At 39.1% G+C, this 19,019-nt stretch overlaps 1 protein-coding gene across 2 annotated transcripts in view; it reads right to left on the bottom strand.

Moving 5' to 3' along the window:
- The window catches only part of LOC132399817 (collagen alpha-1(XIV) chain-like), a 180,386-nt gene that overhangs the window by 86,382 nt on the left and 74,985 nt on the right, over positions 1-19,019 (bottom strand). For both annotated transcript variants that reach the window (XM_059980600.1, XM_059980599.1), the window contains exons 18-20: positions 16,267-16,399; positions 12,951-13,093; positions 10,749-10,875 (exon numbers count right to left, since the gene is read on the bottom strand). In XM_059980600.1, the coding sequence (XP_059836583.1) occupies positions 10,749-10,875; positions 12,951-13,093; positions 16,267-16,399 (403 nt within the window). The remainder of the gene's footprint in view (positions 1-10,748; positions 10,876-12,950; positions 13,094-16,266; positions 16,400-19,019) is intronic.

The raw sequence follows: 19,019 nt of genomic DNA on the forward strand, positions 1-19,019 counted from the left end.
GATGAAGTTGACTGAACATGACATCTCCATGTCTGATCTCCAACATCCACTGTGTACATCAGTGGTCCGGTTCTGGTAGTGATTCTGCCGGAGGTCCACTTGTTGGCTTGGTATTCATGCACTAGGACCTCCAGTCCAACCTCGAAGCTCCTTGCTGCTTTTCTTGGTAACTGGCTGAACTGTTAATTCTGCATTTCCCTCCATGGATCTGGTTTCAGGAGGTCTATGTAAGATCTGTTTCCTGTTCATGAACAGCATTGCAGGTTTTTGATTTGTCGTTGCATGAACAGAGTGCTGATACACAAAACGGAAGTTGTCTACCTTGTGCTGTAGAGGAATATCCTACTTGTCTGTCACTTTAATGGACTTATTGCAGGTTTGGAAAAAACATTCAGCAAAGCCACTCATTGTTGGGCGGTGAGGAGCTGACTTGAAATGTTTGTTGCCGATTTTCTTCATGAATAGTCTGAACTCTTCTGACGTGTATTGTGGTCCACTGTCACTCACAATTTGTTCAGACAAGCCACTTCTGGCAATAGAGTCCTGAGAGTGGACTTTTAGAGATGAGTGACTTCATTGGTATAACCTCAGGCCACTTCAAATGAGCATCCACAGCAATCAGAAACATGGAGTTCATGAATGGCACAGAAAAGTCAATGAAGATGGCCACTCTCGTGGATGTAACAGTGCCTGTGGGGGTGTATTTTGAACTTTGTGGCACCCTGACCAGCTTTTGGTCAAGCTTTCAGTCTGTCTATTTATTCTCAGCCACCACAAATAGCTCCAGGCAAGACGCTTCATCTTGACTGTACCCAGGTATCCTTCATGCAGATTTTCTAACACTCTAGTGCACAGTTTAGAGAGAACCACAACAGGAGGTCCACACATTAGTGTCCTTTAAATACCGACAGCCGGTCTTGTTTCGCGGAGAACTCTGGAAACGTAGGATTACCATAAACTGGCCATCCTTGCATGGTGAAGTCACAGACTTTTGATAATGTCGGGTCACTCCTTGTTTCTCTTTGTATTTCAGAATTTGTTACCAGCCACTGGTGACCTATGCGATGTGGAACCTCTGCTGGGTCACATTCTGAAGACATTTCTTCTTCAGTTGCTAACAGTGGAAGATGTGACAAGCCATCAGCATTGTTGTGTTGTTTGGTGCCCTTGAACTCTCTGTCATAAGAGAGGGCTCCTACGATAAGTGTCCAATGTTGCAACCAGGTAGCAGATATCACAGGTCCAAGTCCTGCTGCAATCACATTGCCTCCACAACACTACCTACTCCTCCACCTATATATGTATCATCCATAAACTCTGCCACAAAGCCATCAATTCCATTATCCAAATCATTGACAAACAATGTGAAAAATAACAGTCCCAATACAGACCCCTGAGGAAGACCACGAGTCACTGGCAGCCAACCAGAAAAGGCCCACTTGCTGCCGCCTGCTTGTCAGCCATTCCACTATCCATGTCAATATCTTTTCTGTAATGCCATAGGGTTTTATCTTGTCAAGCAGCCTCATGTGTGACACCTTATCAAATGCTTTCTGTCAATCCAAGTAAATGAAAAAGTAAAAGTCACTGCCTCATCTTTGTTCACTCTGCTTGTTACTTCCTCAAAGAACTCTAACAAATTTGTCAGACAAGACTTCCCTTTACAGAAACCATGATGACTTTGACTTAATTTATAATTCATCTCCAAGAGCACTGAAAGCTCATCCTTAATAATGAACTCCAACACTTTCCCAACCACTGAGGTTAGGCTAACTGGCCTATAATTTCCCTTTTTTGCTTTCTTACCTTCTTAAAAGAGTGGAGTGGTATTTACAATCTTCCAGTCCTCCGGGACCATGCCAGAATCAAGTGATTTGTGAAAGATCATGACTAATGCATCTTTCATCTCTTCAGCAACCTTTCTCAGCACCCTGGGATGTAATCCCTCTGGTCCAGGAGACTTATCCACTTTAACACCTTTGAGTTAACCTAGCCCTTTTTCCTTCATAATACAAACAGCACTCACTCCTGCTCCCTGACACTCTCAGATCTCTGGCACACTGCTAGTGTCTTCCTCAGCGAAGACAGTTGCAAAGTACCCATTAAGTTCATCTGCCATTTCTTTGCCTGCCAATACTACCTCACCTGCATCATTTTCCAGCAGTCCAATATCAATTCTCACCTCCCTTTTACACCTTATATAACTAAAAAAACTTTTGATATCCTGCTTTATATTTTTGGCTAACCTATCCTCATTTTTGATCTCTTCCCTTCTTATAGCTTTTTTAGTTGCCTTTTGCTGTATTTTAAAATATTCCCAATCATCCAACTTCCCACTCACTTTTGTTACCCTATATGCCCTTTCCTTGATTTTTATGTAGTCCTTAACTTCCCTTGTCAGCCATGGTTGCCTATCCCTATCATTTGAGATCTTCTTCCTCTGTGAGACAGTTCAGCTTGTGAACTGAACTATTCCCTGAAATTTCAGCTATCCCTGCTCTGCCATCATCCCCACTGGCATTCCCCTCCAGTCTACCTGGGAAAGCTGCTCTCTCGTGCCTCTAATTCCCTTTATTCCATTGCAATACTGTTAAATGTGAGTTATGCTTTTGCCTCTCAAATTGCAGTATGATTTTAATCATATTGTGATCACTGCCTCCTGAGAGTTTATTTACATTAGCTCCCTGATAAGATCTGGGTTTTATGCAACAGCCATTCCATGATAGCCCTTCCCCGAGAAGGGTCAAGCACGAACTCTGAAAAGCCATCTCGTAGGAATTCAACAAATTCCCTTTCTTGCGATCCGACACCAAGCTCCTTTTCCCAATCCCCTTACATACTGAAGTATCCCATTACAATTGAATCATTTCCCTTATTGTACACCTTTTCCAGCTCCCTTTGCAATCTCAAACCCATATCTTGGCTACGGTTTGGAAGCCTATAAATGATTCCCATAATGGTTTTCTTATCCTTACAGCTTCTTAATTCCTGCCACAAAGATTCAACATTCTCTGACCCTATGTCACCTCTTTCTAAAGATACAATTCCATCTCTTACCAACAGAGCCACACTACTGCCTATGCCTTCCTGCTTGTCCTTTCAATACAAAGCATATCCTTTGATGCGAAGCTCCCAACTTTTGCCTTCTTTCAGCCACGACTCAGTGATGTCCACAACATCATACCAACCAATCTCTAATTGCGACACAGGTTCGCCACATTATTCCAAATGCTTTGCACATTTAAGTATAGCACCTTCAGTCCTGCATTCTTCATCCTTTTGAATTTTGCTTTTGCAGTACTATTTAACTCTTTGCTCTGGCTGCTCTTGTCCTTCCTTACATTCATGTTACACCCATTATCTACTTATAAAACACCCTCAGCTCTATCATATTGGCTTCCATCCCCTACCATATTAATTTAAACAATAGAGGTAGTGGTGGAAATTCTTTATTCCCTAAGGGCCTCTCAGTCAATCTGTGCGCAGTTGCATTCTGGATTCATCAGTGAACTTGAAGCAAATGCAATCGGACGTTCAGATACATCTTTCATAACGTGTGACAAAACAGCTCCAGTGCCAGAAGAGTACGCATTGCATGTAAGTCTGATGGCCAGAAATAGGTCATAATGGGTGAGCAGTTCATTTGATATTATTAGTCTCTTTGTTTCCTTGAATGTCCTTTCACATCTTTCTGACCATTCCCACTTTGCTCTTGGCTGTAACAGTGTGTTCAGTGGGTGCAGCACTGTAGCAATGTTTGGGAGAAATTGGTGGTAGTAGTTTACAAGACCCAATTATGACCTGAGTTGTGACATATTTTCCAATTTGGGGGCCTGTAGCACAGCTTCCATCTTCTCTTGTGACTTATGTAAGTCATGCTTGTCAATAACATGTCCACATTATAAGATTTAATTCTTGAAAAAGTCACATTTCTCTTTTGTTGCACACAGACCATACTCCTTCAGCCTGTTAAGCATTTTACCGAGGTTCTGGAGGTGCTCATTTTCATTCCTGCTAGTCACAATAATGTAATCAAGGTAATATTGTGTTCCTGGGACATCTTGGAGCCCTTGTCCATTGCTCTTTGCCAAATTGCTGGAACTGATTCGACACCAAAGTTGAGATGATTATACTGGAACAATCTCTTGTGAGTATTGATTGAGAGGAACATCCTACTTGACTCTTTAATCTCCATTTACAGATAACTTTGTGACAAGTCAATCTTTGAAATCCTTCCTCCACCTGCCAAAAATGCAAAAACGTCTTCTATTTACAGCAGGGGATACTGCACAGCATGCAGCACCGGCTTGATGCTCACTTCGAACTCCCCACATATGCGAACAGCTCCAGCCTTTCCTTTCTTGATCACCAGTTCAATGGGCATGGACTAATTGTTCCACTCAACCTTGGAGAGACTGCCAGACACCTCCAAGCTCTGAAGTTCAGCAATCACTTTAGGGCATAGTGCATAAAGCACTGGATGTGCTTTATTGAATCTTGGTGCTGTTGCTTCCAATTCAATTCTGGCCTTCAAGCCTTTGAACTTACCAATACCCTTCTTAAACACGTTGTCATTAATATTAAGCAGCCGTGGCAGTCTCTGGTTAGTCCTACTGTTTGGGTTGCCATTGCCTGTTGATGGTTTTTTAAAGCTATGATCGTGTGCCAGTCTAGTTGGATTTTTCTCAACCATTCACATCCAAAAAATGTTGGGCCTCCACTTTTCAATATGTAAAGCTCTGCCTGCTGTGTTTTGCCACTGTATATCACTTTTACTTTCAGTTTGCCTTCAGGAGACACTTTTTCACCTGTCTAAGTCTTTAACATCACACAGCTCTCTTCTAATGGTAGCTTAGAAATCAGTCTGTTATAGTCAGCCTCTGAAATTATAGATACAGCTGAACCTGTACACAGTTCCATTTTCAGTTTTACATCAGACACATCTATTGTGAGCTATATGATTTTGTGATCTGTTTCAGTAACGTATGCAGTTCTAGGCATGACAGTTCACCTTTGTCAGACTCTAATTGTCTGATTTTGTTTCACGTTTGGTCACTTGTTGCATTTGCTTAGTTTGGTGTTTGATATGCTTGTTGTCTGCCTTGCACATTCTGTCTGTGTGACCTTCCTGCAAACTTTTTCTTTGAGCCAACAGTCATTTGTATCATGGGAGGATTTGCCTCATCAATGACATCTTTGGCTTTTTGCGCCATTCAGGGACATTCTGTGTGTTTCACGTTTTAAACTCTTTTTCTGTAGTTTTGATGCATCCTTTTCTGCAGGCTCTAATGATATTGCAATGGTCAATGCCCATTCTATGGTTATGTCTCTTTCAGACAGTAGTCTCTTTTGACTGAGCTCACCTTGTATGCCACACGCAAGCCAGTGCCTTAAATGCATCAGAAAGTCCATCTCTAAAGTCATAGGATTGGGAAAGTTTGTATTGTTCTGCAATGTATTCACTATTTTCATCATTTGACTGGTTCCTTTTATTAAATTAAAATCTCTCAGCTATTACCAGCAGTTTAGAGGTCATGTAATTTCATAACAATTTCGTCCAATGTCATTCTTTCTGGCTTTTCAGGAGTTACTAGGTTGTGTAAGAAACTGTATATTTTAGCACTCATTAAGCTAAGAAATGTGGAAACCTTTTTCTCATCCACATCATTCATATAACAATACACTTCAACCCTCTTGATATACAATTCCCAGTCCTCATTAGCACTATCACATTCATCAGCTTTCCTGATTAAGGCCACATCCACACTACACTGGATAAATCCATAACCGAAGCTTTTTCTCTTCGTTTTTACCCTCTGTCCACACTAAAACGGCCTTTTCATCCCCCAAAACCAGAGATTTTCAAAAACACTCTGCAGGGCATGTAATTTTGAAAATGCTGCTTGGCCAGAGCAGTGTGGATGGGGTAACCAGAGAAATCTAAAAATGCTGTCATGACATGCTGGAACAGATTGTGATGGCAGTGCGCCATTTCATTGTTTTCTTGAACACAACCTAACAATTTCAGAACAGACAGCAACGAGACTGAAGCCAGAAGAGTTAGAAATGTACTCACCAAATACTTTGACCCATAAATTACTGAATAAATAAGTATACTCACTTTGCCCTGTTTTCTGTCCTTGCTCATATGAAGGTGGTTTACCTATTTATGCAAGTACTTCTCTGACAATAGACGTGTAATAGCCTAATGTAGCACTGTATGGAAATACAAGAAATACTGATGCAGACATGTTTTATTCTTTTAACAGGGAGCTTTATTAATGCAACAGAGTTCATCAGTTTTTCAATGTCTGTCATCAGCCGGGTCATACTGTCCGTGAACTCCCTGTTAGTTGCCTCCATATGCTCTAGTATTTGTTTTTTTTTTAACTTTTAAGTCCTTCTACACGAGAGCCAACAGCTGTCCATCATTTAAGGTTTCCTAGTCTGTAACTGGACAAACGCGCAGCAAGTCTTTCACGGTGAGATTTGACACCAAACATGTCACTTGTTTTCAGTAGATGTGTCCTGCGCATGTGCAGTAGGAGGAGATTCACCGAAATATCCATTTTAATGTGGACAGAGAAATTTTTAAAAACGCATAGTATGGATGCCTATTGTTTTTACATGAAACCTGTGCTTTCAAAATTATCCGGTCTAGTGTGGATGTAGTCTAATAAGGACATCATCATACTATTTTCGCTTTAACTTTGCTGGTTGTGCTTCTCTCACTGTGTGCCATGCACTATTACTCACACATCCCTTTGTTAGGATCTGTGACTACCTTCTCTGCACTAATTCATTCTTTCCTCTCGCGGTCTCTCCCTTGTCCCGAATTCAGTTGTGTCATAATTGCCGATGCAGTTGGTGATATTCCTTAATCTTAATGGAGATCATTAACGCCATTCGGCTCTACAGTTCAACCACCAGGGGCAAGACATGTTAAAGTGCCAGGGTTAGGACTGAGCTTAAGTTACCACTCAATGCACTTTAGTAAACTATTTAAGAACTTTTTAAAAGCTATTTATTAATGCTTTTTAGGAGGGTGATTTTAGATGCATATCATATTTATACTGAGTTAAATACTGTATGTAATTAGTTTTGCTACAATAAGTGTACGGGACACTGGAAAAATGTTGAATTTCCCCTTGGGGATGAATAAAGTATCTATCTATCTATCTATCTCTATCTATTCACTGACATTCAGGTTCGTACTCATTGCTAATTTGTTGTGTCTGTACAACAACATATTAATTAAATAAAGGAACACACATGGCTGATAAGGCTAACTCGTGTATTCAAGTTGCAGAGAGAGAGAGATAAAAGATCAATGCACATATGTAGACAACAGATCAATGCACATAAGTAATTTATCAGTCCATCAGTAGTGCTAAGGGGAGTCATTTCTCTAAAAGAAACAGATCCATATTTTACAGGAATCCTAAAGTTCCAGGCAGTGATTTATTGCACCTTTACCAGCCGTCTCCACCTCAACCTGGGAAATTACCTGAACTGATAAGAATTTCAGGTATTTACAAATAAGTGCTTCTGTAAAATACCATGAAAATCCTACCCATTGCTAAGGAAAGTCTAATATATCCAACGTGTATCAATTCAATGGACAATAGTAAACTCCCTCTTCCTTGAAACAGTGTTTTGATGTACAGTGCCTGTGTTGTAACACATATAAATATTTACAAAAGGAAGGGATTTTATAATAATGAGTTGAACTCTGAAACTCATTGGCTAGTCTGAGGGTCAATACAGATGATCAATCGGAAGTTCAAAAGTCGAAGCCCGATGACAGGTGTGGGAGACAGGAGGCATGGAGGTCCATCCTGGAATTGAAGGATGATCCATATGTGTAGGTGGGAGGGAGTAAAGAGGCTTACTTTTGCTATTGTTGGTTCATGACTTGTTGCTTTCTGTGTTGCCCTGCCACGCATGCAATATTGGCGCCAGAATGTGTGGCGACTCTTGTGGGCTGCCCCAGCACATCCCCAAGTGTGTTGGTTGTTATCACAAACATTGCATTTCACTTATGTTTAATGTACATGTGATAAATAAACCTAAATCTTATTTATGATACTTCATCTATATTACCTATATAACAAAGTTAAATGTTTAATAGTTTTTGTAAGATAGGAGAACAAGGACAGGCAAAGTCAAGCAATAAGAAACTGAATGAGGGTGAGTTTCGTAACGCGATGTGATCTGTCTATTCATTCTGAAGAGTGTTAGACATGTTCCAGCCAGGTAGTGGCATCAGTGACAGTGGATCGTGGTTGCTGGTATGAGTTTTTGCAGTCAATCCAGGTAGAAAAGGAACACACAAGTTGCGATTCTTTTTTTCTCTTCCTCCTTTTCTACTCACATCCACTTGCATCCTGTTCGGAATTTAGATGGTAGCAGGCCATTGATGGTGAGGTTATGTATCAGATCACAATGAATCATGTCACTAAGTGTTGCAATGCTCCTGCAGATGTATCCAGGCTGTGTAAGTGCTCCATCAATTTTTGTATGACTATATGATTTACATAACGTAAAAGACTGAAAGAATATACCAGCTTTGCCACCAGGCTCAAGGGCAGCTTCTATCTCACAGTTATAAGACAACTGAAAGTCTCCCTTGACTGATATGATGGCCTCTTGACCTCACAATCTTCCCGATTAAGACTTTGTACCTTATTTTCTGCTTGTACTGTACTTTCCTTATTCTATATCTTTATTCTGTATCAAGTTTCCTTTTCCCTTGCACTGCCTTGATGTAGTGATGTGATGATGTGATGATGTTAGGCCAGTTAGAAGAGTGGGCTGAAAGATGGCAGATGGAGTTTAATGCTGATAAGTGTGAGGTGCTACATTTTGGTAGGAATAATCAAAATAGGACATACATGGTAAATGGTAGGGCATTGAGGAATGCAGTAGAACAGAGTGATCTAGGAATAATGGTGCATAGTTCCCTGAAGGTGGAATCTCATGTGGATAGGGTGGTGAAGAAAGCTTTTGGTATGCTGGCCTTTATAAATCAGAGCATTGAGTATAGGAGTTGGGATGTAATGTTAAGATTGTACAAGGCATTGGTGAGACCAAATTTGCAGTATTGTGTACAGTTCTGGTCACCGAATTATAGGAAAGATGTCAACAAAATAGAGAGAGTACAGAGAAGATATACTAGAATGTTACCTGGGTTTCAGCATCTAAGTTAAAGAGAAAGGTTGAACAAGTTAGGTCTTTATTCTTTGGAGCATAGAAGGTTGAGGGGGGACTTGATAGAGGTATTTAAAATTATGAGGGGGATAGATAGAGTTGATGTGGATAGGCTTTTTCCATTGAGAGTAGGGGAGATTCAAACAAGAGGACATGAGTTGAGAGTTAGGGGGCAAAAGTTTAGGGGTAGCACAAGGGGAAACTTCTTTACTCAGAGAGTGGTAGCTGTGTGGAACGAGCTTCCGGTAGAAGTGGTAGAGGCAGGTTCGATTTTGTCATTAAAAATAAAAATGGATAGGTATATGGACAGGAAAGGAATGGAGGGTTATGGGCTGAGTGCAGGTAGGTGAGACTAGGTGAGAGAAAGTGTTTAGCACTGACTAGAAGGGCCGAGATGGCCTGTTTCCGTGCTGTAATTTTTATATGGTTATATGGAAATGATCTAACTGGATGGTATGAAAACAAAGTTTTCCACTGTACGTCAGTACACATGATGATAATAAATTAATTTCTAATGTCTGATGCTGATTAAAGATGGCTCACCAAAACACCAACTATTTATTCCCTTCCACAGATGCTGACTGACCTGCTGAATCCCTTCAGCATTGTGTGTGTGTGTGTTGCTCCAATTTCCATGACATATGCCGTGCATGTAAAGGATTGTGTTTGCAAGTCATCAGCTCAAGACTCCAAAATGACAGTGCTGAGTACAAATTAACTTGCTAACACCACAATTTGTCATTGGTCTCACCAATATAACATTCATTGAAGTACACCCCACAAAGATGTTCACTTGTCATGAATGTTCGCTTAAGATTTTAATGGCACTCACATATCTGGAAAAAAACTGCTGTTAATGACCCCAATTTTGTGCCATTTACACTGCTTCAACTGCCACAGAAAAGATGAGATTTGTTGATTTCCCAAGGTCTGATAACAGTGCAGATCCATGGAAAGCCTTTACTCCTGGGATACTAACTGAAAATAACTTATTTTCTTGTTTTAGCTCAAGGGCTGAGCCATTCAACATAGATAGGTGATTATTTCAAAAGAATGGAATTTGTCAGTTTTGCCAGCTGTTACTGTGTTTGATTACACAGTATAATTTCAGGGCATCATTTTTCTCGGGGTCTTAGGAGTTTCTGTTAGATTTATCCTTTCTGTCTCTGCTTGACATCTGATGAAGACTGGCACCAGATGGAAATGGGACTGGGGGAGGGGCACAGTGCAGCACAGAACCACTATAGGGATGTAAAGCTTGAAAAACATATCTGTTTTCAGAACCTCCTAAAAAAATTCTTTCTGAAAATGATTGAGGTAGGATTTACACAAATTATAAAGAAAAACGGAGACTGAAATTCTCTTAATTAATTTCCTGGGGTGTGGCTCCACTGTGCTGGTTAGCACATTATGATTGGCAGAGAAATTCAACAGGTGACCACTCAAATGGCGACACAACCTTCACCCGTGTTTCTGAAATAATACCCAAAACAGAGGAAAGGCTTATCAAGTTCAAGTTAAAATGTCATTATACTTACAGGTTTTTCCCTCTCCGGATATACTGGTCTCATCACCCGAAGCATAGACAGCAGTAACTGTCACATTGTACGTGGTATCAGATATAAGTGGTTGTAATATTATGCTGTTTCTCTTAACATGTGTTATCTGGAAAATTAGAAAGATTTTATTAATTAAGTTTCAAGATATGATTATTTAGAACAAGTGATCAAGCTCAGTAATTTGGCTGAGACGTTTTTAAGTGGTTGAAAACTTAAAATATTTTGGATTTATCTAAGATGTTCCAGTAATGTGCTCTTCATATAATTCTCAATTACTACATATCAACTGAATATTTTAACATAGATAGTCTAAATAAACATAACAAGAAGTTGCAACAGATATAAATCATACTTGACTTTTCTGGTTCAAAAACCAGCTGCTAAATTTATCAAAATTATTTATGCACATGCCAAGAATTTGAAACCCGTTTTCTTTAATTAAATTTTAAGCTTCAAGTTCTTTAAAAAAGCTAAAATTAAGGTTGAATCAGATCATAATTTTCAGAAAATCAAGCAGGATTATAAAAGCTTAAAAAGTGTGAAGCATTCATTTTGTTTCTATGCTTAAAGAAAATAAATAAATCTATATTAAAATATTTTATGTCACACTTTCCAGTCATATGTTATATAAAGGATGATTGCCTTCCACTTAGATTCAAGGATGTGCAAGTAATCATTAACCAATTATCTCCCTTCCACAATAATGCTAGTCCTGTTCACTGCAGAAAATAGGAATAAGACTGTGTCTTAGGAACATTATACTGCCTTAGGAATAAGGTAGTATAATGTTGGACTCCATGATGATTCCAAAGGTGGAATTTAATGTTACAAAATCCACTTAACCAACTTTTGTCACGTTTGATAGGAAGGCAGTAGGTAATTTGTTCTTACTTTAATAAATATTTTAATATTATAGTTGATATTTTATACTAATCTATTTTAATGTACAGTATACTCAAATATTTTAGATTTTGCTTTTGAGTTGGCGGAGTTGGAGGTGGAATTAAGATGGCACTAAACGGCGACTCCTTTGCTTGCATCTTCAGAAACAGCTCTATTTCCATTTCTACTATCTTTATTTTTCCCTTTCAGGGTTCTGTTGAAGACCATGACCTGGAGTTACTTGCAGACTTCAGTTCTTTGCGGGAATGGGACCCGCTCTCCGGGTTTCAGGACTGGCCATTGTTTGTTTGGCATGCCAAGGGTTCGGCCTGGGAGTCTGGCTCGTATTTGGAAGCCTAAGATCTTAGGGCTCTGGGGACAGGCAGATTGAGGGTCAGTGTCACAGCAGAAGACTCTTCTGTCATCGGGGAGGCCGGAAAATCTTTCGCTGTGAGCCCAAACACCTGAGATCTTTATAATCTTTGGGCACAGAGCTTGTAAAAAGCAACAAAACAGACTTAAACATCGTAAACCAATGGGTTGTTGTTATGTTTCCCACTCGGTGTGAAAATGGGGGACACCTCCCTCTCCCTTATTAGGGACAGAGAACCTGTGGTTTGTCGAATGCTGGATGAAATGTGGTAGTCTTTACGGTAACTGTAAGGGCTGTGTCTTTGCTATTGCCTAGCTCACATTTGTGCTTGGTAGCGGTGCACTTTTTTTTGCTGGGGGGGAGGGGGGATCATTCCCTTACTGCCACTTTTGCATGGGAGGGGGGAGCTGGGGGAGACTTTGGAGTTCTCAGGTTTAACTGTTGTTCATTCTTTGGGGCACTTCTCCGTTTTTGTGGATGTTTGCGAAGAAAAATTGGACCTTTGAACCTTTGACCTTTGATTTTTTTCTTTTTTAATTTGCTATAAATGTTTTCATTGACTTTTAAATAGTTTTCTATTGTTCTGTATGCCAGATGTAATCCACCCCTTGTACACTCGAATGCCATGCCATTTTATTTTGCATGAAATAGGAAAAAATTGACAATTCATTTATATTCACTGAAGTTCAATTACACTTGCAGAAATACATCTGAATGGTTTTCAGCTCTCAAAAGATATTTTTTGAAGTATTTTCCAAAAATGGCATGGATGAAGATGATTCATGGGGCAGCCAAGATTTGTGAACATCTAATTCTAATAATTTTACATAGAAAATTAACCTCCTATACAGACCAGTATGAGCATTATATTTTGACTATTACTACTTAAAATTGATATGATGATGTTTAGTACAAATGTCATTTACCATCTCATCAGCATGGCCACCTGTAACTGTTATATATGAGATTTTGTAATGTTGAACATTTCCGCCTGAATGATCCCAGCTAACTTGGAGGCTAGTTGGAGTCTTGGACTCTATGAGAAGATTTGTTGGAGGATACCTGGAATCTAAAATAACATATGGCACAAGTAAATACATTTTTAAAACTTCTACAATAAAGGTGAGGTTGCTGCATTTTGATGTTTTGTTACCTAAATCAGTAAGTTAATATTATATTGCAATCTCAGACAGTGGACGTCATATAGTGACAACTCATGTTCTAAATACAAACCCTGAAAATTCAGATTTATATTACTACTAATGACCAATACACTGGAAATGCATAGAAGAGCTGTGTCATTGGTTCATAGATGATGATCACAGTTTACAGTCAATTTTACTGCTTTTGTATACTACCGCGGTTACTGAAACAGCTACTTGGATGGTAATCAGCCTCAGAGTAATAGCAGACATTTAAGAAGATTCCAAAGATTTACTATATAATGTTCCGAATGAGTAAAAAGCTGAATTCCTTGCACTCTACATCAAACAATTACCTTTATCAAACCTCGTTAGCTCTTCAGCAGATCCAGATCTCTCTGCCTCTGGATGACAAAGCCCGTGAGAAGAAAATGGTTGTGTTAGATGCAGACAGCTTAGCTCACCAGGAAACCGAGAAGAATATCCAGAGAGAGTATAGGGGAGAAAATAGAAGAGAAATGTGGAAACTTAAAAGAGGTAATCAAATAATACTTGCAGGTACTGAAGGAAAGAGTTGGACTGTGAGGAATCATAAAGGTAAGCTATGTGCATCTGGACAATCTGATTAACTGCAACAAAATAGAAGGAGGATGCTGATGTTGTAGATCGGAAAAACGTGTGTGTAACATCAGCTGGACTATGCATTGTAAAAGAGAAAGTATAACTAGTTAAGCAACTTTAAAAGTGAATGCTTTGTCAAGTCTACATGAAATGTATCTCAGGATATTAAAAGAAGGCAGGAAATTGGAAGTGATTTAACCAGCACTTATCAATCATTGCTATCTACAGGAGCTATATTGGAGGACAGCTATTGCTACACCATTGTTTAAAAAACGAGAATGAGGAAACAATTAAACTGAGTAATTATAAAATGGTTAATGTCAATGATGAACAAATCAATGGAATCAAATCTGAATGACAGTATAAGCATTTATTGAGAATGACCTGGATTACTGGAAGTCAATTTGTGTGGATTTGTTATGGAAGGTCTTGTCTAATAGATGACTGAATTTAAGAGCTAACAAGGAGGATAAAGGTAATTGTTTAATGTAGAGTACATGAGTTCAGCAAAATGTTTGACAAGGTTATGCATGACAGATGTCAAAAATACGGACAGTGGCAAGTAGGACTCAAAATCAGTTTGATTTGCAGGAAATGATGCATACTGTGTCACAGGTGTTAATGACACTGTAATGTTCTTTCCCGTGTAGATCTACATACAGCTCCTTGCTCTTTTATGGTGTACTGTATACTGGTTTATACTTAGATGCATGATAAAGTATTTACATGATAATTGACCATGAGGTGAGGAAGAAAGGTTTTGTCGTCAAGGTGATGCCAATGGTCTGGTTAACTTAAAGCCGGGAAACATGAGGAAATGCATTTGGGAAGGTTGAAGTGACCAGGATGAAGGATGTTGAGAAAATGTAATATATAAATCATGGATTTTTAAAGGTGGCAGTATAGGTGTGAAGGTTCAAAGGGCATGTGGAATGCTTACAATTATGAGCCAAGTAATTGAATGCAAGGAAAGGGAGATTGTAATATAATTCTATTTATCAGAAATTAAACCAAGGTTTTAGCATAGTGTATAGTTCTGGTCACCACATTACATGAAAGATATGATTGTGGCGCAAAGGAAATTAATAAGGATGTTGCATGGAGTGAAAACTCTTCACTGCAAGGTTAAGAACGGAAGAGCAGGGCTGGAATGGAGAAGGATGACAAGAGAACAAGGTGGGGTGTACAAAATGATGAAAAACATAAACAGAATGGAGAGGTAGTTTTGTTTTCCCTCTATAATGTTCAGTTCTTATAAAAGATCACCAACAAGCCTCTCTCTCTGTAGATACTGCCTAAGCATTTCCAAAACTTCTTCAGATTGTTCTTTCGTTTTATCATTGTACAGGCCATCCCTGCCTTTTGATTATTACGCATGTACAAATGAGCTTCCATCGTTAGTAAATTCTAAAATTGGAAGTACATACATTTTCTACAAAGGTTAGAACTAGATCCCCTTCTTTATCCTCCAGCAATTAACAGTCTTAAGTGTGTTTGATGCCATTCAATGCAATGCTGTGCAGATAAGGTTACCCTATCAGATGACCTTTGTGTACTTTGAGACTTACCAAATTGACTTGGGGGCATCAATAAGAGTGAAACCCTGTTCATAACCTGGAGGTGGCCTGTAAAGAGTTCAGTTCCCCTAAAACTTTACAGAACCAATGCCTTATTTGAGAAACGTAGCTAATTTGTTAACAGAATTTTTTTTGTTAAATACAATGTTTCACACTAATGACACACTGTTAAAATTATCCAAATGCAAGCACATTTATTCTATAATGAAGTCAAATGATAATGATTTATTGTGGATACCATCTCCATTTCAATCCATTCTTCTCTCTGGGCACTTCCCTAGAGTCGAGGATGTTTTCCTTCTACTCCAGTTCTGAGGAATGGAGGATATCTGTCTGTGGGTTATTTTAAAACCAAGTAACTGCTGCATGCTCTTGACACAGTGAGATCTTGGTCCAAGACTGGATATCTTTCTCTGCTACAAGAACTTAGCACACACATGCATGTGGACAGACTCAAGTTCAAAACTGGGTGTAGATGCACACATGTGCATGTAGCCTCCCTCTGTCTCCCGAATCATCTGTTTCACTACTTGCTTCCTTTCCCGTCAGCTTCTGCCTTCTTCCTTTCCCTTTCCATTCCCACCACCACCCCCCACCACCACTATGTCTCAACAAACATGCAATCTGAAACCTGTGGCATAGTCCAGAGCTTCCAGACATCTCCCAGCAAAGATTGGGAGAATCTTCCTCCACTTTTCCAGTGCAACCCAATATCTGCAGGTTGCAATATCCCAGTGTGATTTCTTGGCTCTTGGGGGCTGGATTCGTCTAGCAAAGGCATCCCAATTGATTCCCATCATCACTTCGCAAATAAAATGACACTAGATCACACGACAGCTAAGCCAAAAATATTAATATGTTTTAGGGTACTGAATTCAATCTCCTTGATTTAGATTACTTACATGTATTGTAGCGCAGAACAATGGCGTTGCTCTTTGCTGTGTCATTATATAATGCTGACAGTGATACCTGATACTCCGTGTTTTTGGCCAGCCCCTGTAAGACTGCTGTGTTAACGTTCCCTTTGATGTCCAGCTGTTTGGAAAATAAGAAAAATTTATAGCATGCTTCTTAGCAAATTGAAGACATATTAACATTTCAAATATAGCTCTCAAACTTATATTTCATTCATAGATGTTGACAGTTTCACAATATATTCCCAGTTTTCTATTTATATTTCACAGTTCATGCATCTCCTTTCAATAAAATTAGATTTATATATATTACTCTTAATAGAGATTTCCAGAAGAGAGCAAATAGAAATTAATATTGATTAATTTGAAAACTAAGAATGGCACAGAATAATGATGAATGTATTGTGTGTATGTTACTGACGCCAAATCGATAACCACATCTCTTTGTTACGGATGGACTTTGCATTTGTACTGGACTTTAGGAAGACTCAGCTTGCATTGCTCCGTTACTACTGGTGGTGAGGACGCAGATGTGGTGAGGACCTACAGGTACCTGGGGTGCACCTGAATGACAAACCTGAGTGGAGCACTAACATGGAGGCTGTGTACAAGAGGGGCCAGAGTCGCCTCAGCTTCCTGAGAAGACTGAAGTCCTTTGGAGTATGCATGCCTCTCCTTCACGTGTTCTACCGGTCCGTTGTCGCCAGTACAACCTTCTATGTGGCGGTATGCTGGGGTAATGGCATCAACACGGGTGCCTAGAAAGGCTGGCTCTGTTATGGGAGTCAAACTGGACAAACTAGAGGCTGTGGTAGAACAAAGGACCTTACAGAAAATCCTGACAATTCTGGACAATGTTTCTCGTCCTCTGCTTGCCACCTTGGCTGAAAAGAGAAGTAGTTTTAGTAACAGACTAAGACAGCTGCACTACTCCAAAGAGTGTTATATGAGGTTATTCTTACCCTTGGCCATTAGGCTCTATAATGAGTTGACCTTTAGCCAGGGAAGTGATGACCCCCTCCTGTTAGACTGTTAGAGGCATTTTTTAAATTCTTTCTTACTTCTCTTCTAATATTTGTATGTTTGTGCACTTGTAATGCTACAGTGACGTTGTAATTTCCTTTGGGATCAATAATCTATCCATCTGTCTATATGTGCATTGGCCAATCAAATCCCCATAGGATTCCTGAATGTTGGAGCTTGAAAAGATCTTTCCACAGAGTGCATTTGAGATTTTACCAGGGATTGGATCAAATAATGTATAACGTTGAAAAAAAAAGACAACAAAAAATTATTAGGGCAGTTAAGTATCAAGAAAGTGGCCAATTCTTTACTGGATGTTACAAAATGAAGCATTGTTGTTGAAAACTTAATTGAAACAATTAATTGGTGACTATTTTTTATGAGACAAAGTTCAGTACCTGAGTCAGGGACATTTGTCTATCTGTGAGGGGCACTCTGCATTTTCTACCCCACTCTTTCAATGGCAATTGGTAATTAATACAATTGACTTAATAATGAACTAAGACAAAAATAATTTGCCCATTTGGAGTAAACAGGTTACTCTAACCATTTACAGAAAATTTGTACCCTTTGAAAGCTTTATCTCTCCATGATAAATTTCTGTCTGCAGAAGGTGCAGATCTGAACATTATCAATTGGAAAAGAATGTATCATTGTTTACAGTGTTCATTCGCTGTTCATCAGTCATTTACAGTGTAGTAACATAATTGCTGAATTATTGTAATAGTATCCAGAGAACCAGGTTATTGAGTTGGAAACACAACCTCAATTCTCACCATGGTAACTTGGGAATTAGAAATCATAGAAATTAATCTTCTACATCCTTCAAAGAAGGAACTTTGTTGTTCTAATCCAGTCTGATCTATAAATAACTCCTGAACCACCAAAATTCAATGATCCTTAACTGGGGATCTACAGCAATGTCTACATCCTGTGAATCAGTGTAAAAACAAAGAACTTGAGACAAGTATGCTAGCTGCTCACTTTTAGTATCCCATGAAGTAATTCCAAGGCTACAGACCTTTATCAACATTTTAATGTGGTACAGGATAAACTCACAACATAATAGGAATGGGAGCAGGTCACTGGACTCCTCGCCATTCAGTATGATCATGTCTGATCTTCCCTATCTCCTCCTCTCTGTCATTTCTACATTGCTATCAATTCCTGTTCATGTTAGAATTTATCTGCAACCTCCTTAAATACCTCCAGCAACCTATATCTCAACATCGACCTTGTCATGCTGCAACAGGATTTTATTTATATCAATGTCACCATCTTTTTTTTCTAAACGCCAAAGAATACACCCCTACATTTTCATAAGAGGAAAACTCTCTCATTCCAGAAATTGGCCTGCCAAATCTTGTCTGGATTGTTTATTTTTTTATATATATTTAAAGATAAAGAACATTAATAGGCCCTTCTGGCACAATAAGCCTGTGCCACACAAGTACATCCATGCAGCCAATTAATGTAAAACTCTAGTATATCCTTTTCAAATGAGGGACCAAAATTGAATACAACATTCCATGAGTGGCCTCATCAAGCATTTCATACAAACACAGGAAGGAGAAACAGCAATAAGACCATTCCACTGTTTAATAAGATCATGGCTATACTAATCAGTTCCTCCTTCTTGCTTCCCTGCTTACCTTTTATCTACTTGTTTATCAAATATCAAATTCATTCTCCTTTAAAAATTCAAGAACATTATTATC

Source organism: Hypanus sabinus, chromosome 9 (genome assembly GCF_030144855.1).
Source record: "Hypanus sabinus isolate sHypSab1 chromosome 9, sHypSab1.hap1, whole genome shotgun sequence".
Classification (NCBI taxonomy): domain Eukaryota; kingdom Metazoa; phylum Chordata; class Chondrichthyes; order Myliobatiformes; family Dasyatidae; genus Hypanus; species Hypanus sabinus.